The sequence below is a fragment of the Tympanuchus pallidicinctus genome, unplaced genomic scaffold, assembly GCF_026119805.1.
Source record: "Tympanuchus pallidicinctus isolate F22 unplaced genomic scaffold, pur_lepc_1.0 scaffold5, whole genome shotgun sequence".
Taxonomy (NCBI): domain Eukaryota; kingdom Metazoa; phylum Chordata; class Aves; order Galliformes; family Phasianidae; genus Tympanuchus; species Tympanuchus pallidicinctus.
The window spans coordinates 64,778,853-64,805,743 of NW_026294769.1; the positions used below are offsets into that span (position 1 = coordinate 64,778,853).

General features: G+C 41.3%; 1 protein-coding gene across 2 annotated transcripts in view; it reads left to right on the forward strand.

The window, feature by feature from the left end:
• Nucleotides 1-1,999: 1,999 nt before the first annotated feature.
• FER1L6 (fer-1 like family member 6) overlaps nucleotides 2,000-26,891 on the forward strand; it is an 81,883-nt gene continuing 56,991 nt past the window's right edge. Inside the window, exons 1-5 of one of the 2 annotated variants that reach the window (XM_052704043.1) lie at nucleotides 2,000-2,127; nucleotides 22,178-22,260; nucleotides 25,492-25,618; nucleotides 26,577-26,631; nucleotides 26,706-26,837. In XM_052704043.1, coding sequence (XP_052560003.1) covers nucleotides 2,108-2,127; nucleotides 22,178-22,260; nucleotides 25,492-25,618; nucleotides 26,577-26,631; nucleotides 26,706-26,837 — 417 coding nt within the window. In that variant the 5' untranslated portion in view covers nucleotides 2,000-2,107. Of the gene's footprint in view, nucleotides 2,128-14,156; nucleotides 14,487-22,177; nucleotides 22,261-25,491; nucleotides 25,619-26,576; nucleotides 26,632-26,705; nucleotides 26,838-26,891 lie in introns of those variants that run through there. The other variant, XM_052704042.1, reaches the window with a different exon arrangement.

Genomic DNA, 26,891 nt, shown 5'->3' on the forward strand with positions numbered 1-26,891 from the left:
TCCTGCTCTTCACTGGGTAATGGCTCTTCCTCCTTTCCTCCTGCTCCAGTTCCAGACTCGTTTGTTACTCCAGCAAACCAGTTCCAAATTGTCCATTTTTTTTTCCTGACGGTTTGGTGAGGTAAGGTAGCTCAGAGAGTATTGCTATAGTTGCCATAACATAAGCAGCAGAGACATATCTGAGAGCAGAAAAGGGGGCTGGCAAATGGTAGTGATGCCTCCACCCAGTCAGTGGGCTGTTGATGGCTGTGTGAAACCTCATGAATGAAAAATGTCTGAACAAGATATTATGAACATGTCCTTCTATGTTTTCTTAAGCACACAGAATGTCAGTGTTGGCAGGCCACGTGCTATAAGAGCCACACAGCTTAAAAAGTCCCAAAACATTAAAAATGAATGTTGATATTCTTCACTGTGTCTTTCTGATGACCTTTTTAGCCAGTGTAGGGAGCACTTTCTGTTTGGAAAGACGCAAATTAACATTCAAGAAGATGTAAGTCATTCCTCTTACCAGGTGATCAGGCTTTTCTTCTCTTCCCCATGTGCTCCTCAATAGGACTCTTTGGCAACACTTGAATATAAGTTGCAAAGTTACTGAACTGAGCAATAAAATGACTTCACAGGCAATATATTCTTTTTCGTGCTAATTATATTAACTGTTCTCATTTGTTTATATTGTTGTATGAATGGCATTTTTTGATATGTGAAATAGGTTTACTTTCACAGAGCTTTGCAGTGTAGTGAAGCATGTGTGTATTTCTGATGTGAGAGATAAAAAGATCAGCTAGTCACCCCCTCTGTATTTGCTCAGCAGGTTGATGTTCAGTTGGCTTAATTAGACTGACCAAGGCATTGCCTAAAATATGACTGTGCTTTTTTCCAAAGTTTACATTCAGATTTCTCCAAGGGCTAATGGAAATGCTGTATTTGTTGCATTTCTGTGACATTATTCAGCATCATTTTCTGTATGAATCATCTGAAAATTTCATATTATGCTTGCAAATGTCCTGGGGAAATAAGGAACTGGATACATCTCCACATTGCAGATGAATAACTCGTAGTTCAGAGAGAATATATGACTGGTATATTCACAATAACATCAACATCACTACAGGGAGCAGATTTCATTCTGAACCCAAGCTATGAATCTACACCTGCATACACCATTACCAGTATCAGAATATAGGATAGGATCATAGTATAGGATCATAGAAGAACTGAGTTAGGAAGGGACCTCAGGTGATCTCAAGTGCAGCCCCCCCTGCTTTGAGTAGCGGTGGCCATGAGCTCAGACCAGGTTGCCCAGGACTTTGACTAGGCTTTGAAAACCCGCAAGGACAGAGACTGCAATCTCACTGAGCAGCATGTGCTAACACTTGTCTTCAACTGTCTTCATCATGGAAATTATTTTTAATGCACTCAGGACTTAAAGGGAGTGATGCCTCTGAACCCCTAGGGAACTGACCTCTGAGCTTTCTCTTGTGCCTACCCAGTTCACCAGTCTCTAACAGCCTAGCCAAACTTCCATTGCTTTCACTGAGGTATAGATACATTGGGGAGAGTAATCTGTACCAGCAAGGATGGAGACAATATATGCTCGTGGAGGAGCAGAAAGTTTATCAGTTCAGCAAACGCTTGAACTACCTAAAAATCTGCAAATGGAAATGCATACTCTATTTTGGCATGGTAACCCTCCAGAACATCAGACTGTTGTATTTCTGGAGCTGTTTTATGAGCCAAAATGTCATCCGTAATGTGAGCTGGTCCTGCCTGGCCCAGGGTAGCAGGGAGAACCTCCTCCTGGCAGGAGAAGGAAAAATGTCCCTGTAAAGAAGCTCCACGAAACAAAACCAAGTTTTGAAATGATTCACTGAGCAGTTAACTATACGTGCACATTCCAGTGCTTTGGAAAACCTTATCTAGAATAAGAAGAGAGTCGCGCATATAATTGTTTAAACAGCCTCACCCTCATATTGCAGATATCTGGGTGAGTTAATCATAAACACAGGCAGAATCCCTATGGCAGCCAAGAGAAGAGTATTGTCTTGCATAACTGGATGAGCTGCTGAAGGCCAACTTGACACTGGACTGAAGAAAAGCAAAGGAAATGGAGGGAAAAAAGCCAAGGTGATGTCTCTTCTATTTTTTCTTTATCTTTGATAGTGAAAATGCAAGACATCCTACAGGGAGACAAAACGATGCTCAGAAATACTTAAATACTCATAATTCTAATGTTGGCAGCTTGTGTGAGTGCTTCATTTATGCCAACAAGTCTTGAACTCTTACAGGCTTATCCTTTAAATGTCTATAAAGAAGGAGCATTAATTCCACTGAGCTGAAAGAGCATTAATTCCACTGAGCTGAAAGAGGGAGGAGATAAATTCCTCTTGTAAGCCTATTTTGCTGTGTCTTCAGTTTCTGTTTTATTTTCTTTCTCCTGTTCAATGTGTTTTGGAAGTGTGGCATCTTTGGGATCACCCTGGCTCACAGTTGGTGAGCATCAGCCCTACAGTACCAGTTAGAGAACACAAATTATTTGTACTGCTCTGGTTTGGGGCTTTGGGGCTTGAATGAGAGCTCTCTATAGCCACATCAATAGGTCTGATACTAATATCTCTCCTTGCAGTTTTGTAATTCTGCCTTGAACAAGTTAATAGTATGTAAAAGCAGTGTGCCATGTTCCCTAGGTGTGTGCATACTTGATTTTACCCACTGAAAACTTTTTTGTTTTCAATAGGATGCATCTCAGTGCAGAATTTGTCACCTAAATCTTTCAGTACTTAGGTCAGCTTTTGGAAATAACCTTGGCTTCCTGAATTCAATCAAATTCCCTAAGCTGTGAAGTGCTTATTTGTCCCAAGGAAAGAATACTGGCTTTTTTTTTCTGAAAGAGAAGAGGGAAATACATGGGTGCTTGCACCTCTGAGTGTCTGTTTTCTTGTTTCTACATTCTTTTGCAGTAGAGCTGAATACTCTAGCAAACAAGTTTGTGCCCTTGCTGTAGCAGACTGAATGGAGAACACTTCTATGGATTTTGTGGTCACAATGAACTCAGAGATGTGGAACTGAGATCAAAGATTGGCCAAAGTGCTTAGAGATGTTTCCCGAGAACTTAATATAAATTAAATTGTAAATGAATGATTAACGTTAAATAAATTTTGCTTATTGACAGATTTGAATTTGTGCTTACCATAAGCTTTAGGACAACCACGCAAGATTGTGAGTTTGAAGAGAAAAACAAGTTTATTTCACTTGCTGGCTTCCTTCATTGAAACAGACCAAGAAAACATAGATAAAACAATTCTAGCATTAGCTCTGATAACATTTGTATCAACTTTTTTATTCCTTCTGCTGAAACACATTTGTTCTTCACCAGGTGCCTGGGGTGTTGCATTAGGCTGTATACCAGAAAATTTCCAGGATCAGATTTTTTCAAGCTGGCTGCAAACAATTTATAATGGATAATGGATTGTTTTTCAAGGATTCAATATATTTCATTGCTGTGGATGTGGTCGTATTTTTTTTTTTTTAAGATACCACAGTTGCAACAATGATAAGGGCTGTAAACAAGCAGCACTAACACCCTTGGGAATTTGAACAGTCCACAGGAAAATGTGAAACAGCACAATGAAGTGAATACAATAAAAAAAATTAATATCAATTTCTTATTTGCTGCAAGACAAGATGTTCATTTCTTAAATTTCTCTATCTGACATCACAAGATCTTTAGTTTGAGGATACTGATGTATTTGCCATTTCATTCAGTTCATGCACTGTTATTATAACTATGGAAGTGATCCCAGTTTTGATGGATGATAGGAAAATGTGGGTAATATTAGAGCTGACATTCTATATATTGATCCTGATTTTATCTCAAATGCAGTCCTGGGACAGCTCTAGAGAAATAAGTAATTGGTTCGGAGATTACACCGCATACCGCACAGCAGAAATTGGCCCACTGAGAATAAACATTGCAAATTATGAAGGTGCAAATGACCACTTTTTTTTTTCTTTTTAATGCACGACTGTTATTAATGGGACCCCGAATCCTTTGACAGTGGAAAGAAAAGCACATTCATTTAAACTTGAATTTATCTCTTTGCCACCCTATGGTCTATACATTATGGATTATCAGCTGCACAGATGCTAAGGATGAGGAACGAGAGAATACCCAGGGAAGATTTTGTTCTTGTCGACCCATACATCAACAGCACAATCTAATCCTTGTGTGTGGCATGAAATGAAAACCTATTGGGGCTGAGAAGTGCTATTTATTTACCAGGATTGTGACGATGTTTTTAGCACTCAGGGCTCTGATTCTCAGTGTTGTAGGTTGACCTCTCCTGACTTGGTGAGTTGTGTCCAACTATGGGCTCTGGATAATCTCAGTGCTTGCAGGTAGGCTCAGGTCAGCATGATCTCAGCCCCTACGTGTAAAAGTCTGTGACACATGAACACCCTGAAGATTCAGATACAGAGCTCTGAGCATCAGGCTGTTGCTCAAAATACTCTTAATTCAGGGTGAGCCATAAGATATGGACAAAAGTTTTGCTTACTAGGAAGGGTGAAGCCAGCTTGAGAGTTGTATGACACATCTCTGGTGTTAAGCCTACAAAAAGAGCAGAAAACCACTTGCTAGGTTTTTTTTTACCTACCCAAAGTGTGGTGGCTTATGAGGTCCAGAGAATGTTTTCTGCCAAGAAACATAAAATTAAATCAAATTTCTATAGAACATTCTTTTTGCTTAAAGTATGAAGAAAATATAGCCTTCCTTCTCTTCCTTCCACATGCTTTGCATCATTTTTCCTGAAATCTTCATGGATCAGGATGCTGTGCAGCCACTGAAGCTGGCACCTCCAACCAGTGCCCTGTTAAGGCTGGGGCAGTAAGAACTAGGCTTCAGCCTCTTTTCATATGAAAGTCACCCTGCAAGTCTTGTTTCCTGGGGCCTGAGGTGTTGTTCATCTTTTTTTTTAAGCTTCACTTTTACAAATGTCAGGCTCTTGCTGCTTTCAGAGGAGGTGAGGTGGATTTTTCGGGCATTTTACTACAGTTTCTAAACTACACAGTCTCTCTGGTTACAGTGGATATCTTAAAAACTGATGTTTCTGGTTGTGCAGATGGAAGCCATGAAAAAGCTTGAAAAAAGCAATCAAAATAGCCTTTTATCCAATCGGCACATGCAGCCTGAGGCTGAATACACACACTGTGCCTCTGGCTGTACTTGTATTCTCTTAGAAAATAGGAGGTAAATTGATTTAATTTAGCCTGCAATGGTAGACATTTAGGTTAAGTTCAATTACTTGGTTTTTCTTGCAGTTAATGGTCTGCTCTCACACAAACTCATTTGCATTTGAAACCTGTCCTCATCAACTGTACCTCTTGCACTGTAACTCAAGGCTTTTCCAAGCACTTATATGATACCACTGGCTTGCAGGTGAACTATTTCAGCCAGCACCATCAGAAATGATGTCCTTCTATAAATGGGTGGAAAAAGGTGCATCTTTCTGAAAAAGATCCTCCTCTACATTCTTCTCTACAACTCCCTGAAAGGAGGTTGTAGCGAGGTGGGAATCTGTCTTTTCTCCTACTTAGCAGTGGGTGAATGAGAGGTAACGGTTTCAAATCGCCCCAGGTGAGGTTCAGGCTGGATATTTGGAAAAATTTCTTCTCAGAAAGAGTGATGAGGCATTGGAACAGGGTGCCCAGGGGGGTGGTAGTCACCATCTCTGGAGGTGTTGAAGAAAAGGGTGGATAGACATAGTCTAGACTTGTCACAGGCATGGGTTGATGGTTGAACTAGATGTTGTCAGTGTTGTTCCAGCCTTGATGATTCTGTGATTTTGTTGAGAAGCCACAGAACTCTGGTCTGTCCCTGCTGAAGGCAAAGGGGTCAAAAATTCTCTGTGCCTAGCAGCTTGCTGCAGGGCAGAGATGTTGGAGGATGGCCTCAGCACCAAAAGCAGATTATTGTGTTTTCTCTTTGCCTCTTCCATCACACCAGCTGATGGTTGTTTGCACTGGGGATTTGTCAGTGGCAGAATATTAAAGGAGATAAAAAAGAGACTTGCTATAATGCATTGATTGTGACAAAAAGCAGTAATCCTTTCTAAAGTCAAAATTAGCTTTCACATCTCACTGTTTTTTTTAACATGCTTTAACTATGCCCCAGATAAGCCCGCCTTCTGGGCCAGCAGATAGGAACTATAGCTGTAACTTACAGTGTGGCCTGTGTAGGAGCATTAATTTTTCAGTTCCTTGATCTTGCTGTCTTTATAAAAGAATTCATGCTTGCCCTTGCAAAGTCCTCTGAAATCCTTAGAAGAACATACTGCTAGTTATTATCAGATAGATATTTCTGCCCTATTACAGTGGAGTACATTTTGAACAAACAAGAGGAAATGTATCCTGAAAATAGCTTATCACAGCAGAAAGGCACTAGGAAGCTGAGTGAGACTACTCACCCTGTTTAATTTCAGGTATTACATAGGATCCAAGCTTCTTGCATTGTTACTGCTGGGGGGGATTCCTCCTGAGAGCAGTTCTCATCGTGCTGTGTAGTGGCCCAATACAGCAAGCAGTTCAGCACCACGTGGGCATTCGCTCACTCTTTCCAGGTGGGATTGGGGAGAGAATTGGAAAAGATGGATGTCATGTGTGCAAGCAGAGCAAAACAAGGAATTCATTCACTGTTTTCCACTGGCAGGCAGATTTTAAGCCCCTTCCAGGAGTGCAGGCCTAATGATGCGTAGCAGTTTATTGGGAAGACAAACATCTTTGCTATGAACATCTCCCCTTCCTCCTTCTTTACCCCGGCATTTATTGCTGAGCATGATGACATGTGGTGAGAGATATCCCTCTGGTCAGCTGCCCTGGTTCTGACCCCTTCCACCTTGTGCATTCTCATCTCCTCACTGGCTATGCAGCACAAGGGAAGTTCTGCCTGCTGGTGGGCAGTGGGACATTCCTGTCCCAGCAATTATGAACCTGGTGAGTGACTTGGTTCAAGTCTGGGGCCACAGATCTATTTGTTACAGCTCAGAGTCTCTACCCTCGCACTGTAAGAAACAATGAATTTGGGTCTTGTGAAAGCAAATATGAAAAAAGATTTCAGTGATGTTTGCTTATGTTTGCTTTCCTCCTTCAGTAATGTGAATAGGAGATTTAATTATTAATTATGCTTATGAAGAAGAGGGCATTTAGTCATTTCTCCAACAAACTTTCTTCATGTAATAATATGTATTTTATTCCATGTTTGTTTGCTTTTCTTCTTTATTAAATAGTCTCTAGAATGAATGGATTTTGAAGCGTAAGAGCTGCACACCTGATCCTTTCCAAAGAGCTTAATTCCAGGGTTGTTGGGTTTTTTTTGTTTGTTTTGTTTTGTTTTTTTTTTGAAACAGGCAGTCTCCAGACTATGTAGGTAGCTATTTTTGAGCAGCCATTTCCACCTTTGATATAAACAATGCTAGTGGCAACTGCTGGAGTTTGATTGCTTTAAACACCTAGAGAAATGCCAAAGGAACCAAACGTACTTGATTCTAACAAATGTGCTCATTGATGATGGTGACTCATAGCCCAGAAGTGCAATCTCCTTTGAGTTGCACCTTGTGAAGGCAGGATGCCTTCAGGGATGGTGATGGGAAAAAAATACTGAGACATAAAGATGTTTATTTGAGGCACTGGCACTTTAGTCATCTTATATAGCTTTTGTTTGAACAGTTTTTCTCTAACTCCAGTGAAACAAAGGAGAGATATTGATGAATCATAGAATCATTAAAGTTGGAAAAAAACACTAAGATCGTCTAGTCCAGCCATGAATGTTGTTATGTTGTTGGCTATAGTAGAAGTAAAGAGAGGAGATGTTTGCCTGGAAAACCTTTAAGCCCTCTTTTCTGCAAGATACAGGAGATGGACAGGCAGTTTTTTGGAAGGCAGACTGGCTGCATACTTTCTATTTACAAGCAAATGGAAGTTAAGTTGCTGCAATACCAATGGAAACTGACTTTCATTCTGGTTTAAAAAGGCTTGGTATCATTATCATGAAGCACAACTACATGGGCTGATCATCACTACCGCCTTCGGTAGCACCTTCAGTGGGTCCATGCAACTGACCTGCAGGGCCTACAGGGAGCCTTTGGAAGATCCCGTGGCTTTGGCTTTTACAGTGCTTTAAAAATAACTGCTCAGGATGATATCAGATTTTTCTCTCTTCTGATTAGTTCCGAATCAGAAGAGGAAGGAGTCTTTTTTCAGACTAGCAGAGCACAAACTATCCAGGGTGGATCTCACCTCACCCATAGTGACTGCCTGGACAGAATTACTGTATGGTCATTTCTTAAAATGCTCCATTTAAACTTGGTATCTCTAGCATGGCTGAAGGCAGCAGCTACTCTCTGACCTTCAATAAATATAAATCTGTTGTAAAACCTTAAAATCATACTGAAGATTAATCTAAAGTAGTGCAGAACTAGAGATTATTCTGGAATACCTGGATCTAGCACTGTACAGTTCCACCAAGCCAGAAAGAAATGAATTTTTAGCACTTTAAGAGATATGGCGTATTTATCCTGCTTCAAAAAATGCAAGCAATACCATCTACTGACATCTTTATCTGGGAGTGGATTTTCCTCTGTTTTGTTACTTATTCATTCTAGGGCTAAAGTAGGCACCACAAGACAGATGAAAACACAGAATTAAAAAAATCCTCCGCATCTGCTCATGAGCGTCCTTGGATATGCATGACAGCTCTCTTGGTGCTGAACCTCAGTCCTGGAAATTGGACTGGATGAGGTGGACAACTTTTCTGCAACTTTTTAAGTGGCTTATGAGCTGCTTGTGCTCAAGGACTTTTTTTTTTTTTTTTTTTTTGGAAACTCGCCTACTCCACCTTGTGTTTAAACTTCATGGCTACTTGGTAGAGAATCTCTCCATCTATGTAATCAGTTAAATGCTAAGCACTTCCTGCAGCAAATATTCTCATTTTGTCTCTGTGCCTAAAAGAATACATATGGGATTGATGCTCCCTTGTTAGAAAGCTAATGGTTATGTTCCAATACTACAACATGCCCATAAAATCATAGAATCATAGAATCATTTGAGTTGGAAGGAACCATCAAAGGCCATCTGGTCCAACCCTCTTGCACTGAACAGGGACACGTACAGCTCAGACAGGGGCTCAGAGCCCCGTCTAGCCTGACCTTGAATGCCTCTAAGGACTTGGCATCCACTACTTCTCTGGGCAACCTGTGCCAGTGCTTCAAAATAGAAGCATCTTTGCAAATGTCACTGCTTAACTGGCACTCCCAGAATATTTTGCATCTTCACAGAAGAGTGATAAAGCAGCCAGCAGTTTGTGGGTTGCAGTTCTGGGCAATGTGTCCTAACAGCTGTGTGCATGGCGCTGTACTGAGCAGACAGCAGAGCAACAGTTCCCCATTATGGAAGAGATTACAGCTCTACCTTTGAGACCAGAAGGGTTTGGTGCAAAAACAGAGCAGCCTTACAGATGTTTTGTGTCCATGTTCCAGGAAGCCTTCAACAACCCAGAATGTCTGTATGGGTAAGGGAGGGAGAGGAGTTAAATCACTTGTGGTTTAGTCCCCACTTGTCAAGAAACTGCTTTCTAATGTGATCCTACAGCCACATTCAAACCTTACATCTTACTGTGTGCTAAAACCATCCAGATGGGACTTATTATTCCTCTTTCTTCCAGCTCCACAGTAATTTGCTGACAAATCTTGCTAACAGCCTTTGGAAAGTTGAAGATTAAGTGTGTTTGGAGTATTGTAAAATAACAGATCCCTAGGGGAGGAGTAGGATGTGCAGCTGAGCTGCAAAACAGAGGCCTGAATGCTGAGAGCAGGGCTCTGAGCTGCGTTGTGCAGTTTGACCACAGTGCTGCAGATGGGTAGGTGGGAGGGAAAGCAGGGGACTGGAATGTAGAATTGCATGCTGGCAACTGCTGCCCACTGTGTGGTATGGCTGAGATCACAGCTCAGGTTCTCCTGAGCACCCCTGTGCACTTCACTATATTCTACCTAAAACTAAAATTGCTAAGAAAGTAAGCACAAAAAGATTGCACTACATCCTCCAAACCTGCATAAGCATGGGTTCAGTGCTCCTGCTCTGGTCCTGCATGGATGCTTCCATATCCACACTTCCCTCCACCAGTGATCAACTCTGAAGCACCACTTTAAAAAGTCAAATGCTACTTTTCTTACTAGGCTCCATCAAACCTCTTTACCTGCTATCAAGTGGATCGTTAGCTGGATGTCTGTCTAGAGTTCCTTCCTCAAAAATTACAACAATCTCATTTTTGAGGCCTCTTAGTCGCTGAGATAACTGTCCCAATTTGTATCTGCTGAGCAAGTTTATTTGAACTTCTTGATTTTTCTAACAAAGTATTGCTTTCTTCCAAATAACATTTTTTTTCCCAGTGCATTGGGGACTCCCTAGCATCAGATGATTTATGATTCAGGCTGTCTGCCATGCCACAAAAGGAGTCAACTCCTCTTGATAGCTGCCTGCATTTGGCATCTTTGTACAAATTTAGGACCTCTTGGCTCTGTCCAGGTCAGACAGAGCAAAAGGCGCTGGGTCCCTCTGAGATTCAAAGACAACTGAGGGCAATGTTCTGTACTCATTAGAGAAACCTAGAATAAAACTTTCTGATTGCTGAGCGCCTCCAGTAGTTCAAGGAGCCTTTCTTTTGATGCACCAACCTGCTGCTATAAATACTGCAGTTCAGATCTCAACACTACTCAGACATTGCTGTAGACTCCTGAAGCTCTTTCCATGTGACAAATTATTTACATCCATTGATTGAACAGACTACCCAATGCTACATAACTTCATGGATGTGGCAGGAGTAAGGTGGGAGCAGACTGCACATCCATCTTGATTTTCTTCTTACTCTTTTCCTTTATCTGGAAGCCTGACTTAGCTCAAGACTGTGCTGCTTATTTATGAGAAGAGGGGCTGAGTCACTCGTTTTAATATATTGACTATTACAAAGCTGCCCTTATGTAAGCTTTTTGTTCCTTTACAATCCAAGCCCCCACCTTGGTTTATCAAGCAGCTCAGAGTAACACCTCCTTTGTAAATAAAGGGAGTTTTTTGTTCAGTCTCACATTCAGTAAATAACAAAAAAAAAAAAAAAAGACTCAAACTCACAGCATTTTCTGTAGCTCACTGTAGTGGCGATCAGCTCTTCCCATGACACAGAGCAGATCAGGGCCTGGTAGTACAAGTGTTTTGTGATCAGTGGTGAGGACAGGGTGCCCTTGGGCCTGTTTGCTATACTTCCTGCACTAACATCATGCCCAAGACCGACCTTCTTTGTTTAGCACCAATTTCAACATGATGATGTCAACCACCTCCTGAAGAAAACTTCATTTCTGGCTATCATCTCTCTGGGCTGTTATCCCATCACTTTCCACAAAACAGACGTGGAGCTGTTGGATTAGGTCCAGATGAGACCATGAAGATGGACCACCTCTGCTATGAAGAAAGTTTGAGGAAGATAGGCTTCTTTAGTCTGGAGAAGAGAAGGCTCCAGAAAAAAACTGTTAGTGGCCTCCCAGTACTTAAAGGGAAATCATAAACAAGAGGGAAAAGAACTTTTCATAGAATCATAGAATAGTTTGAATTAGAAGGGACCATGAAGATCATCTAGCTCCAACTCCCTGCTACAGGCAGGGACACCTCCCTCTAGACCAGGTTGCTCAAAGCCCCATCCAGCCTGGCCTTGAATGCTTCCAGGGAGGAGGCATCCACAGCCTCACTGGGCAACCTGTTCCAGTGTTTCAGCACTATCACAGTAAAGAATTTCTTCCTGATATCTAGTTCTAAATCTACCTTCTTCCAGTTTGAAACCACTTCCCCTTGTTCTTTTTCTACATGCCCATATAAAAAGTCCTTTCCCAGCTTTCCAGTAGGCCCCCTTCAGGTACTGGAAGGCTGCTTGGAGCCTTCTTTTATCCAGGCTGAAGAGTGCCAGCTCATTTTTCACATGGGTAGACACACGGGTAGACACATAGGACAAGGGGGAATGGTCTTAAACTAAAAGAAGGAAGATTAAAATTAGATGTCGGATACATTTTTCATTGAGAGAGAGGTGAGGCACTGGCATAGGCTGCCCAGAAAAGCTGTGGTTGCCCCATTCATGGAGGCACTCAAGGCCAGTTGGATGGGGTCCTGGGCACCTGGGCAGCCTGAGTAGATGGCAGGGGGTTGGAACTAGATTATCTTTAAGGTCCCTTCCAACCCAAATCATTCTATGATTCTATGACACAGTGCTTCTCAGGGAACATTTACTCCGTTCTACAGCAACAGCTGAAGTATTTCACGACATTTTTCACTGCTTTTAATATGACACCAGGTAGGGCTAGGACCTTACTGTGTTTGGAATGGGACATCTGCACAGATACAGCTCTGAAGATGCTGTAGTTTTACTAGTGAAGGCAGACGAAGTGTGAGGAGTGAAGAATTATCAGCACAGCAGTCATGCAGGAAGGAAACAACACAGAGTGATTCCAATAATTCAACATTTACCTTCTGGATAGCAGCCGTCATTTTTAGTGATCAGTAATAAAAATATAGTTCCTAGGAGAGAACTTACTGTTGTACCAGGTGCACTGCAAACATAGATTTATTTCACTGCATGTCTAGACATACGTATGGAGTCTGCTTCTGCCCTGTGTGTTGCACAATAGCCTCAAAATGTAAGCTTTGGGAAATATGAACAGGAGATGCAGCTGGAAGAATAGCAATGGGAGATTTTTTCAGGGAGTGTTGTGATAGGACAAGGGGTAACAGTTTTAAAATAAAAGAAGGGAGATTTAGATGAGGCATTAGGAAGTTGGAATAAAAACTTGAAGCTAAATGCAAACTTCAGAAGGGAGAATAAAAAAAATAACTAAAAAAATAATTTTCTGCTCCACTGGAGAAAAAAGAGATTTAGCATGTGCTTTTTAGAGATGCAGGATTGTATGGATAGCTGATTTAGGAAGCATTTTTCCTCCTAGCCGTGCTTTGCCCATCTGCTCAAGTCAAGTGAGTCTGACTGCTGCCACTGGAGGACAAGGCAGATTTCTGACTAAAAGCTTGAACCTCATTGAACCAAAAAAGATGAAATAACAGGCCTGCAGAGGCAGCCATTTCCCTAAATCATCTAAGAGAAGCGAGAGGATGTAGCTCCCTTCCAGTAATTGAAGGGAGCGTATAAACTGGAGGGGGAAGAACTGTTTACATGGGTTGATAGTGATAGGACAAGGAGGAATTGTTTTAAACTAAGACAGGGGAAGTTTAGGGTAGATATTAGGAGGAAGTTTTTCACTCAGAGGGTGGTGAGGCACTGGAACAGGTTGCCCAAGGAGGCTGTGGATGCCCCATCCCTGGAGGCATTCAAGGCCAGGCTGGATGTGGCTCTGCGCAGCCTGGTCTGCTGGTTGGCGACCCTGCACATAGCAGGGGGTTGAAACTGGATGATCTTTGAGATCCTTTTCAACCCAGGCCATTCTATGATTCTATACAATATGAACCCAGTTAATCATTTGCATCAAACTGCACAAAGCTCTTTAATTTGTCTGCTGCATTTTGCACTCCCATAAAACTGTAGTTGCTTCAAATGCTATGGATACTTCATCACAGCAGTGAACTTAGGTATGTATCTTCAGATGAGTCAAATGCAGTTTCAAATGTGCCCTTGAAGAGAGGTACAGCTTCATGCCAATAGCCCTTCATCTCTATGGGTCAGTTCTGTCTCATTTGCATCAGGAAAAGCTAAGAACAATGTGAAAATGGTCTTACAGAACTGCAGAACAAAACAGGTCTTGTGCATCTTTAACCTGCTCTCTGTAAGGACTGGAGCAGGGTCAAGAGGAAGTGTTAAAGAAACATAGTTACAATACAAGATTGGAGGAAGGAAATATGAGTAATTTGTTAAGGTTAGTAACTAAAATTGGCATGCATTATTAACAGGGGAGGTGGGAGGAGAACAGGGAGACACAATCCACAGCCCTGTATGTTGGGCTGCAGTAAAAAGATGAGAAAATCACAGGTGAAAAGAGTAAGAAAATGGAGAAAATGAAGTTCTTATTTAATTACAGCAGAGTATAAATTCGCAGAAAGTTCAAACAAGACTAGTGTTCCAGAGGGTGATAACTCAGTCTGGAAGCCAGCCCCTTCCAAGGTCTCTCGGTGAGGTGAAGAGGCTGACGTTCTTCTAGCTCAGAGTTGCTGGAGGAGAGCAGTGTGTGGCTTGCTGGCTTCTCCTGCAGATCTCCCCAGAGCAAGAGTTAATGTTTGCATAGGGAAAAGGCTTTGTTCCGGTTCAGTGTTTACCAACTGGAGTGACCAGGCACAAAGTAGATGAGTCTTAGTTACAAATATAAGCTTGGAGAACCTGTTCACAATGTAAGAGGCAACAGTTGGAAGTAAAAAAGCAGGATGGAGGCCACAGCAGTGGCACCTCAGGCTCACAGGTATGTCTGATACTCTGGGGGGACTTTTCCAGGGGTTGATTTTAATTCGGCTGGTTGCTTTTGAAGTATTCTTTCAGAAGAAAAAGAAAATACACAAATCCTCTTTTTCAGATTTATCTGCTCATGTCAAAAGTGATTATTATTGCCTCTCTTTTTATATTCCATACTGTCTTGTGTCTCATCACTTCTACATGCATGAGGTCGGGGTACATTTGTTCAGCCAGGCAGATGATGACTCAAGCTGCCTGTGGAGAGGGGAATGAATATGCCCCACCAGGCCATTTTTTAGATATTCTGGGTATAACAGTGTCTAAGGAAATGCATTTTAATTAACACACCAAGAACATGAGAGCAACTGGGTCAAATTTTAAGTCTCCTTCACATTAGTTTTGCTTTTCCAAGAGAGACAGAGAGAGAATGCTTGGGAAATGAGTCTGCCAGACAGGTGTAAGAAAATGATCCTGTCGTCAGCAGCACAGAGTCAGGGAGTTGGAGCTGGATAGACATTAAACCGCACTGTGACTAGGTTTCCACAAATGCAAAACATCTTTGATACTTTGGCCCCAACAGTGTTCCTTGCAACCTGCTGTATGATTTATACTTCTTACTGTGGAACACTTGGGCTCACGTTTTTTAAGCTTATCAACTGATTGAGTGCTCCTGCACTGTGATCTGGGGACTAAGAAGCTGAGAAACTCCTTCTTTATTCATGTTCTCTGCATCATTCCCTATTTTATAGTTCTTTTTGAAACACCATTTCATCTGCAATTAGGTGGTGCAACGGAACAGCAGATTCAAAAACTTAACCAAAAGCACAGTGGTCACAGGAGGCAGCACTAATTGGGGTAAAATCACTTTCCTGGTCAAATGTGCTCACAGAATGCACAGATTTTACACTAGCAGCCTGATTGTGTATAATTCTGGCAGAAGCTTATATGGTGTGCTTTGATCATTTTGACAGAAATGCAGTAATGAACCTTCTCATGATTCAAATCTAGCATGACTTCCATCTGATTCAGATCTGTGTTTATGATATCCTGTGGTTACACCAATGCTCTAGAGGCAAAATGGCACTTGTTTCTGAAGTCCAGCCTGATGATACCCAGAATGGTGCTGCCTTTCCTGACTGGAGCTTCACTCCGAGCTGCTGATTTCAGAGATGACTTCATCAGAGATGACACCATGACCATCTCCATGAAACTGACTGCCAGTTCTGTGTTCAGTGCATGCTTGTTTCTTACCTCTGCGTACCACCTTAAAGAACAGGTTATCATCTCTTTTCCTGGCTGAATAAACTCTTCCAGGAGCAATTGCCACTCTGCTGTGTCTTCTGAACATTGCTGAGTTTTGTGTCATTTTTGAGAGTAGCCATTCAAAACAGCAAGTAGTAGCCAAAGTACAATAATTCAGTGCCATACAATGCTCTCTATCATATTTTAATCTCATTTTTTACAGTTCTTAATAGCTGATTTCACCTTCTGACTGTTGCAGCACACCAAACTGGTGTTTAATATGGAATTATTGACAGAGATAGAATTTCTTCTCTGAGTAGTAATGGCTAATTTAGAGCCTATTACTGTATGTAAGATTTAGTGTATAACTAACAGGGACCACACTAATGTCATCTTGCAGTTTTGTTTTTGCGTTGCTAATGATAAATTAATAGTTCAGGCAAGTTATATAATTCCATAGTATCAGATAGATGGGACAAATAAGAGGAATATAGAAGCTGATAGCAGTATGTATGCCAAGGCTGGTCTTTAAATAGCAGCTGGTCAGGTAGGATTGTGGATTCACCTCCTTGAGAACTTGAAGGTTTTCAATTGCAAATCCGCAGACTTGTCAGATGGGGAATCAGGATGACTGAAAGCAAGTTAAAAGCTCAGGGCTATAGGCTGTAAAAGAACAGCAACAGAAATAATGGATCTGGGGAGAAAGAGAATCTCATTACTGTACCAGTGCAAAGTATCTGACAATATGTTGTGTGAAGCAATCTTGCCCTGGCAAAAAAGATAAATTAAACAAAGAAACAGACAATATTCTTGCTTGATTTTCTATGATCCTGAGAAGAGAAAGCATGAAATGAGTACACCATTAACTGCTCAGAGGTGTTTCTTGCTTTGACTGATTATATACATGATATTTTATTAATTTCTCTGTGACAATTAAATGCAATTCAATACATTTCCTCCCTGAAAATTAATTTATTATCAGGAATGAGATATTAGCTTAGTAAAAATTCTGTTTAATTAACTACTTATGCTTGCATTAAAGCTTTAGATTGATTACACTGCTTAATCTGAACTCCATCTTTATTTTGTAGCTGTATTTTGAACTTTGAAATGAGTGGCTTTAAATGAGGACGTTATTTACTTTCCCTTTCAGTTTCCTTGACCTGTACCTATTCTGGAAGTGATAAAATGGGCCAAGAATCTTTCTTTGGTTTTTTGTTGTTGTTGTTTAAATTAAAAAGAAGTGAGAAAATATTTTTTATGATCTAGAGAATAATTTGAGGAAAATAGGGATGAATTATGTAGAAATAATTATTCTCCTAATGCAGTATCGTTTGATTTACTGCAAAATTATTTGGATAACTAAATTTTGTTGAAAGAGGCAGAATTTTAAGAAGCTGCAAAATATAGAAGCTAACATTGCCTAACAATAGGCAGTGTGCAAACAACAAAAAGCAAAGATGCAGACCTACCTAACAAGCTGTATGTTAATGTGTGAAAAGGCTGAAGGCTGTTCTTTCTCTTTCTTTGGTTCTAAAACTCAGATCAGGCATTGGAGTGAGATCAGATCTGAGCCGCACAAATCTTTGATCATCTCTGAACTGATGGTTTTGATGGCACTGAAAGGTTCACAGAGGCTGCTTCTTCCAGGGAGGAATGGGCCTTGGGGGAACGAAGGCAGCTGTCCCAGCTAGGATTGTCTGCTGCCAGGAGTGTGCTGGCAGCTCATTCACCTGTCCTTATGTGGACTTCTGGATGGTCCCTGGAGACATTCCAGATAAAATTGGGTTCATCTCTGTGCTTGCCCTCAGTGTTTCCAAAGGTCCCAACACCCACCTCCTTGGCTGTTTTCCACTGTGCCAACCAGGAGCACAGTTCATGTGTCAGCATTGCAGAAAGTCATTCCAAGGCTGATGGTTGCATAAATTCACCTTGACCAACAAGAAAAAAGTGATTTCCTTCATCCCATGGGAAGTGGGTCAGGTAATCTGCACCCTAGAAGTGCCACTGAAGTGTCTCCATTGATGGTGATAACCCTTGGGATGTCAGAAGCCAACACCAGACTTGGTGAGATGAGTCTCTCCAGTACCTTTTGGGGATGAAGTCTACTATCCATGTCTGGAAGTGAAGACTGAATGGATTATGTGTGACCATTCATACAAGAAGGGATTCTCCTCAAATGTGAATTCTCAGCACATAGATTTCTGGAAGTGTTTTATTGAAAGATGAAACTAAGTTTAAATTTACTGCAGAAAAAAATCAAAGAAAATTCAGTGTATGGTAAAGTTACTTGTACTCTTATGCTGTCAAATCTGAAGTGTTCTTTTCTGTGATCTTTCCCTTAAATTATGTTGCAAATAGCAATTATGGGATATCTGAGAGAACGTCATGCGGTGCACGATGTGAACATGAAGCCTCTGTGATAACAGGACAGCTTAAATGAAAAAGAAGGGGCATGGAAGGATGCTTTTGAAAAATTGACAAGCTCAAAAGCTGGAAGCTGTAATGGGTAAATGTTGATGAGAGGGGAATACAATTTGTGAGTCTTTCAAGATGTATGATAATGAAGTCAGAACCCCAATGGACCTGTAGCAATGATAGAGGGAAACGAACTCATAAATCGAACACATTCTTGCTATAATCGAATGCTATTGAGCAGTTGGTGAACCACTCTTACATACTACTTATGCTGGGGAAACTTCAATTAATTGTGGTCAAGCTAAGACTCCTGTTGTCACTGTACATGTGCAGAAGAAAAAAGACTATCCTTACTCCAGATTTTTCACAATCCCCATGCAGAGAGAACTGAGAGATCCTATTTATTTATTTATTTATTTGTTTGTTTGTTTGTTTATTAAATTAAGCAATGTTCTCAATTAGCTGAGATGGCAAAATTCTAATTGCTTCTTTTTAAGGTAATTATAACAGGAAAATTCCAAGGTAAGCATGTCTGTAACCTATAGAAACTAATTTCTTCTCTGTGGAAATGAATTTGTTCTACTGCACCTTAAATCTTGTTGGTTCCAAGAAAGAACAAAATCCTCCTCTGTCTTAATGCACTGTGTAATATATGGGGACTGAACCTTCACTGCAGTCTGTCAGTGCTACCTTCAGCCTCACCACATTCCAAAGATGGAATGAAAGACTTTTTCTGCACCCCAACTAATCTGCACCCTACATGCATCCCAATTCACCAGATTCTCACACTGCCACTTTTGTTCCTTACTGACAGCCAGGAGATTTCCTTCAGGGCACTGGAGAAACTTTTTCATGATATATGTCCCTCAATATGGCTTTTAAATATTATCAGCTTCCCATTCTGGTTTGCTGCAAATTTTCTTCACAATTAAATGCACATTGAGTTTGCAGGTAACTTACGGTGTTTGAGCACTGACTGGCATCAGATTTGCCCAGTTTGTGGGTGCTGTTTGTCTGAGCTGGCTGGACTGTATTTCTCCCAGGAAACCTATTTTTATTTATACAGCAATTTAGGCAAACAAATCATTTGATGATAGGGGAATAAAATGTTGCCATTGTAATAAATGGTTTGCTTTCACTCTTACCACTGGCATTACTAGCAGAAAATTCTCAAGTGGTATAGATTGTTTCTCCCCTGAAATATGAGGCATATTTGTTTCCTTGGAAAAACTGTAATATGAAATCATGCCCACGGAGACCTCTTCTTGAACTAATGTTACCAGTAATTGGGAAAATGATAGAGAACAGTGAGTTGTTAGATACCACTGCTCACAGATTTGTGTGGGTTTCAGTGAATGCTTCAGCTTTAAAAAAGAGATGTATAAAATACATCAAAATACAAAAGCATGTAATTTCAACATTTCAACATGAAATGTTTTGGCTATGCTAATATGTGTTCTTTGTAACTTTTCACAATGCCTGCAAACAGAACCATTTATTCCACTCTAAGTACAAAGAATGTGAAAACTGAGCAAAGCTGAGTGTGAGCAGGGGAGATCTGCAAGAATGTGACTTACATTTTCACCATGAAGTAAAGTAAATGAATCATTAGCAGCAACTTTGGATTTCTGATTATATGTTAGAGTGGTACGATTAATTCAAAATAAGTCTATAGGGTTTTATCTAATAAAAATAGCTTCCCAAATCTGTTTTTGTTCTATTATTTTGCTCCCTTCTTTCCTCCCTCCCGCCTTCCCCCAGTTCCCCCTCCCCCCCATCTTATTTTTGGTCTTAGTTTTGGCCCTCAAAGTGCAGAGTCCATTATTGCCCACTCCTATCCCAAGCTCTGTTCAGTTTATCATTAAAGAGGAACTCTTGTGTGTGACTCCTATATTCTTGTAACTGTTTTGCCAAACCTTGATTGGCACCACGATGTGATGCATACAGACTGTAAGGGTCATTATTAAACACTGGCTTAAACCTCTCGAAAACCAGAAAAAATGAAATGATACACTCCAGTGCTCAGTGGTTTGATTGCTGCTCCCCAGTCTCCTCTCAAACACTGAATCATGTAGCTTAAAAGCATCCTTTTTGTTAAGGGAAGAAAAGATAAGAAAACCATGAGATCAATAAAAACCAACCAGTCCTTTCCCAAAGTGTGAGAATAGCTGTGTCTCTCAGGGAACCAAATGCAGGATAGCAAGTATGTCCATCCCACTGCTCAGAACTTTGGGTTAAAAGGAGAAATCTGGCAGTTTTAGCACAAAAATCTTCCATGTTGCTGAGGACAGATTTTGTGCTAAGCTTTCCTCAAAGACAGTGGGGTGAGGTCCCATATTCTGTTGGAACTTGATGATCTGGAATTGGAAGTAGATGATCTTTGAAGTCCCTTTCAACCAAACCTTTCTGTGCATCGAGCGATCTTCCCCTCTTGGCTTTTCTCTGCAGTATATGAACTCCTACCTTGACTCTAGGGTATGAAGAATCAGAAGTTGGAGCAGGAGGTCAGGTTGGAAATGGAGATTGTTATATTTCTTAGTTTTGTAGTCATACTTCGTTCTTTGCCTGTAAAATGATGGAACAACCTCAGTGCCCCATTCCAGGGCCAGTGCTCCTGGATCCACAGTGCAAACAAAGGAGATTTGATGGGATTATGCTATCTGGCCACCAAGGAAGCATTCCTTGGAGTAGATATGAAAGGAATAAGAATCACAGAATCATAAAATCATTTAGGTTGGAGAAGACCATTAAGATCATCTAGTCTAACCATCAACCCGCCACAACCCTGCCTACTGAACCATGCCCCTCTGTGTGACATCTATTCTTTTCTTGAAAATCTTCAGGGATTGTGACTCCATCACCTCCCTTTTCAAGTACCTTGCCAAGAAGATTCTTTGTTGATGGGAAAACACTGTATGACTTATAGAGATGTTCCCTTTTGTCTTCTTCTGTGAAACTAACTGCAAAACAAACTTCTCTGTCTCTCAACTCGCTAAAAAGCTGCAGGAGCAATGGGAAGGTAAAATAGGAAAAGGCAGAACAGCACAAAGCTCTGAATAACCAACCTGGCTCCTTGCTGTTGCTTGAAGAATACTTTAACTTAGTTCAGCAGCTGAACTGCTTGCTGCCACAGGGCGATTTGCAATGGGTCCCTAATGAATGTCTTATCATGTTTTCTCTGTTATGGCAGCCAGCCCAGGTCTGTGCTGGCCTGCCTGGATCTCACCCTATCAATGCCTGCTGCTCCCAGATAACTGTGCTAGGCTCCTGGCTGTGGTTAAAATAGAATGAATGCAAGAAATAAGAAATCCTTAATGAAGGTAAAGCCACTTTAACCCATGATCATAGAAATGACTGTAGAAAGCTTTGTCTTAAGTTGCTGAATTCCCTCATTCAGTATGGGGAGGAGTGGGAGGCAGAAAAGCCACAAGCAGTGGTAGCTGGGGTTGGTGCTAGGCTAAACTGTCCCCATAAAACAGCTTGAGGAAGATCTCTTGTCCAGCTCTGCTTGTAGCTTTGCTGCTGGGGGGAATGAGAACTAATTAAATAAAAGGCAAAAGCTGTTGTGGTGAATATGCCACCAGCACTGTGCACATCCACACCAGAGGAGTTTAAATAAATGCTTTTATGTTTATCTTAATTCACTGTAAAATGGCTTTTGGACTGGAACCTAAAATCTGTAGGAAGTTTTTGTTTATAGTATTGCCACAGGAGTGGGAATTATGTGTGGGCAAGTCAGTAGAACTGGAAACTTGAACTTCCTTTTTTTGCCTCTTCCTGCTGTCTTAGTTTGAAAAGAAGCTCTGGCTCTCTGTCAGCATGCTTGCCCGCACACTGCCAAATTTTTAAAATAAACTAAGTTAGATGAAGCATGAAACTGGAGAATTCTCTTGTTTGCTTTCAATAAAAGGCAAATCAGAATATAATGATATCACATGGAAATCAAGATGCCCTCTCAGCAGGTCTTTGAATTAAATCAGAGTCCAGCACAGAAAAGGGCTGGAAGCTGTTACAATGATTGTTTTTCTTTAATTTTTTCAGAAAGGGGCTGTTTGGTGGCATGAAGCTGAAGAAGAAGAAAAAAGGCGAGAAAGGGTTGACTATTGCAAACAAAGACGCGCTGGGTAAGGCCTCATAAATCAATACTGCAACTGGTGAGAGCAGGTTGGGGATCGTGTTATACCTCATTTCATGTGAACTCATTTGAATTGTGTCTTACAATTGCTGCCTTAGTTTTGATAAAATGGGCAGTAAATTCTTTATCACTCTTAGGTAAACAAAGAGATTTCTCTTTTTCCATGAAGTATTTTGTCAAATCCACCTTTGGATCCTGCAAGTTCAAACTACTGTCTCTAATAGAGAACAAAAATAGGCAGGTGGCAGGATTTTAACAGTTTGTTCCGTTCTGATGGAAACATCATTTCACAGTTCCTCCTGAAGATCTACTTCTAGAAACCTGCAGAATGGTGGCTGGATAGGCTGGATAGATCAAGCAATTTTCCACTTATGTATATGGTGGAGTGGGTTTTGTTTGCTTCCTTCCTCTTTTGTTTTTGCTTTTGTATTTTATCTTTAACAGCTTTAAGTGCATTCATAAGACATGCAGAGTCTTTTGTTTCTTACCCTGGAATACATAATTGTTTTCCAAGCTAAGGAGATGCTCTCCAGCATTCCTACCACTGCCATTTTCCTCCTCTCCCCATAGTCCTCTCATAGAGCTCCACAAAAACTCACATTTCAGCCACAAAAAATTCTTTGCTTTCTGTGATGTTTTGTTACAGTTTCATGCCTCAAATTTAATGAGACATTTAAAATGTGGACTCCTTAGTGTTTAGTGCAGCCTGTGAATTACACTGCTGCCATAAACCAGCCATGTGTATCTTGGCTCACTGTTGGGCAGAAACAGGAACACTTCTTTTGTGTCATAAATACTATTTAGCTAAAGGGCACTGTTTTAAACAAAAAGATTCTCTTCTGGTCCTTACAGCAAGGAAACTCCACTTCGGAGAAGAGAAAACAACACCATTAAACTTCTCAGTAATGACAGTTATGTTAGAGTTTATTTACCTTATGCTCTATAAAATATGCTGTGCTCTACGAGATAAATTACATGGTAACTTTAGTTTACCACGTAATCACTTGTGTCTGTGTAACTGCTTATTTCAAATGATTCTGTCTTTGAGATGTTGGATGGATCGGGGTCCTTATGCTGCTTCTTCATATATATCATTACTGTTTTGTGGAAGAGTTGAAACTAGCAAAGATGCAGATATTACCATCTCTTTCTTGTGTTAAATGGGAATTTGGGCTTAGGAGATCTAGCAGAGAAGTGTGCAATGAGGGAGTGTGGTGATTCATTAAACCACTTGCTGTATGTACACAAGGGAATAATTCCTGCTGTTATGTGCAATATATATACAGTTATTGAGTAAAAAAGGATATTGATTCAGATACTAAAATGTCAAGAGAATGGAACTGTAAAGCGAAAGTGTTGCAAAGAGTTTACATCTCAACAGAAGTGTGGACCTTGCAGAGAGTGGCTCAGGCAGGACGTCACACTGGCACACGCCTGTTCCCAGCTGTGGGGTGGAGGGGAATATTTTTCTGCTTTAGCCTACAAAGCAAACAGCACGAAGTACTACAAGCCCCTAATCAAACAGCGTGCTCTAGAGTAAATAGGATTTGGGGAGTAGTCATGGGGACTTGGTACTACAGATGCAAAACTCTGGACAGACACCTTTCACTCAAGCGCTGTAAATCAGGTCATGTCTACATGGATACAGACAACTCACTCTCCCTGTTCTGGGCAGAATGAACAAGAGCCAGAGGGGCAGTCAGAGAACATATATAGTATATGAGATTGCTCCATCAAGAGACTGGTTATGTCAGCTCAAGCACAGAGCTGCATAACAGGGCAGTAGGGCACCCAGGCTGGCTTCTCTGCTGGCTCATGTCTGATCACCTTCCAGCACAACCAAAAGTCTTGTCTCTTCACCTCTCTGATGGTTTGCTGGGAACAGGGGCTTGTGGAATCCAGCTGCAGAAGGACCACATTCACACCTGATAAGTGCGCTAATTAGAAAGTGAGTTTTACTGTATGGTGGATGGTCCTTTGCTATCATCAGCAATTTCTAAGTACTACTCAAATCACCATACCTTTGCAAAGGGATGAGGAAGCAGTATTAAAATCCTTTACAGAATCAAATAATTGCTTCAGTTGGAAAGTACCTCAAAGATCATCCAATTCCAACTCCCTTGCCATGGCAGGCTACCACTCCCCAGATCAGGCTGCCCAGGGCCCCATACAACCTGGCCTCAAATGCCTCCAGGGATGGGGCCCCACAGCTTCTCTGGGCAATCTTTATCTAGTTTTGTAGTTGGGATACAGTGCCACAGAACTCTTGCAAAAGATACATTTGAATGTATTTCCTTTCATTTGATGCAAGGATTTCTCCACAAGGTTGTCTAAGCCTCTAAGCCTCTAAGCTGAGCAAGTCAGTTTAACTTTTGTGGATGCCATCTGACATTTAGACCAGAAATAGCTCAAGTCCAGAGTCACTGAACATTTCTTGCTTATCTGTATATATTAGAACCAATGACAGGCAACCAATAACTAAACTTTCACCTAAAATGAACAGGTCCCTTCCCAAGGCGGATGCTGTATACAAACACACTCAGCAAGGGGCAAAGATGCTGGCAGAACTTCTGTTGGGCCAGGAGGACTAAGCAGAGCAGTATGAGAAAGGCCAAACTGTCCAAATGTAGATACGTACCTCTGAGCTGGTTACTAGGACTCAGGAGAGTGAGGAAGAAAAATAGGCACTTCTGAAAGCAATTTGTCTCGTCTGAGCAGAGCTGTCTACAAGAGATACAATGAATCATGTTCAACTCTCTTTTTCTGTCCTTGATCTACCACTCGTCATCTCTGCAGCAGGTAAAGGTGAGCAATGATTTCAAAACTAGGCTCCAAATTGGTAACTTAGAGGGAAATGGAGGGTGTTGGATTGAATGACAGATTCACTGCTGGCAAGTAATGGTGATTATCTGTCCCACCATCTTTCTAGTAGATGAGAGATGAGGCATTCAGGTGCCACTGGTACATGTGCCTGTTGTGAATGCACACGGTGTGATGAGAAGAGCTGTACCCTCAATTTATGTGTAGTATAATTTTTTTGCACAGAACCTGCTGTTGTCATCAGTGCTGCTCAGTACGAATCCTCATTGTGACCACTGTGATACCCAAATAAATAAAATATGCACATCATACTGATGAATTCGCTGCTCTTCTCCAAGTTAGCTTTTTCTGGCAGAAATCAGAGACTGGGTTTATTTTCTTGATTGTTTTTACTCACCAGGTGATCAAGATGAAAGTGAAAATCTTCAACCTGACACTCTTGGAAGACAAGAAGAGGGAGAGCAAGACCTGATGAACAGCAGTGCATTGTCCAGTGCTTTTGGATCCTTAAGCCCAGAGAGGAAAAGGTTCTTGTTGGCGTATTTTATGTCCCCTAAAACACCTTTTCCATCTTTCTCAGGAATGGTATTGGCATAGGACAATACATCTGTTGACAGAAAATCCATTTACTGACAGCGGTGATCCCTTCACTCCTTCCACAAGACATAGTGGATGTGCTTGTCAGCAAAATATTATCAGCTCAAGGCAGATTGTCACCAGATGCTGTCTAGTTCAGGGAGAGATTGAAATGGATACTAGAGGGCCTGAACTCTGCTGCTAATGAAAATGAGCTAAATTGGCCAGCAGTCTCTATAATCAGGTGTTTTATGTAGTTGTTTTTCAAGAGGCGGAGGAAAGGAATCAAGTTTGATGGGATCAATGGGTGAGATCATTTGCTTGAATAGAAGGTAGCTGTTATGGCCTGTTCAGATGCTAAGCATTTCCCTATTACCAAATGCATGAAAGACAGAGAGATCTAAGTGGGATGTCATGTAAATCCAAGTATGAAATTTTATAGTATTCAAGGAGTCTGCCACTTGAAATAGAGAAGAAATGTGCCATCCTATTTTCATGTCTTATGAAAAGCAATAGGAAAAAGGAATAGACCAGTTGCCCTGTGGCACTGTTCTGCATGAAACTGGTGTTGCACCTTGCATGTTCTAATGAGAGGCACGAGCAGAGCAGTGCTTGTACCCATCTTCCAACAGGAGAGGAGGGGATATGTTGATTTCCATGTGCATGGCCCTTGCCCATGGACAGCTGCAGTGGTTCAGATTGTGATGCAGCTGCCATCTGATCACAGGTCTGAGCCCTTGGAGCCACACGTCCCTCTGATGGTGCTTGAATGACTGCTGGTGAAATCAAGTCTAACAAAGCTACGTGCCAAAAACAATAACAGCTTAGTGACAAAAACTCTTTGCAACATGCATCCAAGTAGTAGGTCTAGCCAGAGATGCCTAATGAACTATTTTGTGGTTGATACAGGGCGAAGCTGGTGCCCAGAATTCATGAAGAGGAGATGAAAACCCAGAATTACCAGGTGAGCAGGGGGTGGCAGCCCTTACACACCTTTACATGAGCTGGGAAAATATGTGTTGTCTTTGCTCCCCACAGATTGCCATCACGATCACTGAGGCCAGGCAGCTGGTGGGTGAGAACATCGACCCCATAGTAATCATTGAGATCGGTGATGAGAAGAAGCAAACAACAGTGAAAGAAGGCACAAATGCTCCCTTCTACAATGAGGTTGGTGCTTTCTTTTGGGGAAGACATTTTCTTCAATGGCTCTGAGATATCTCC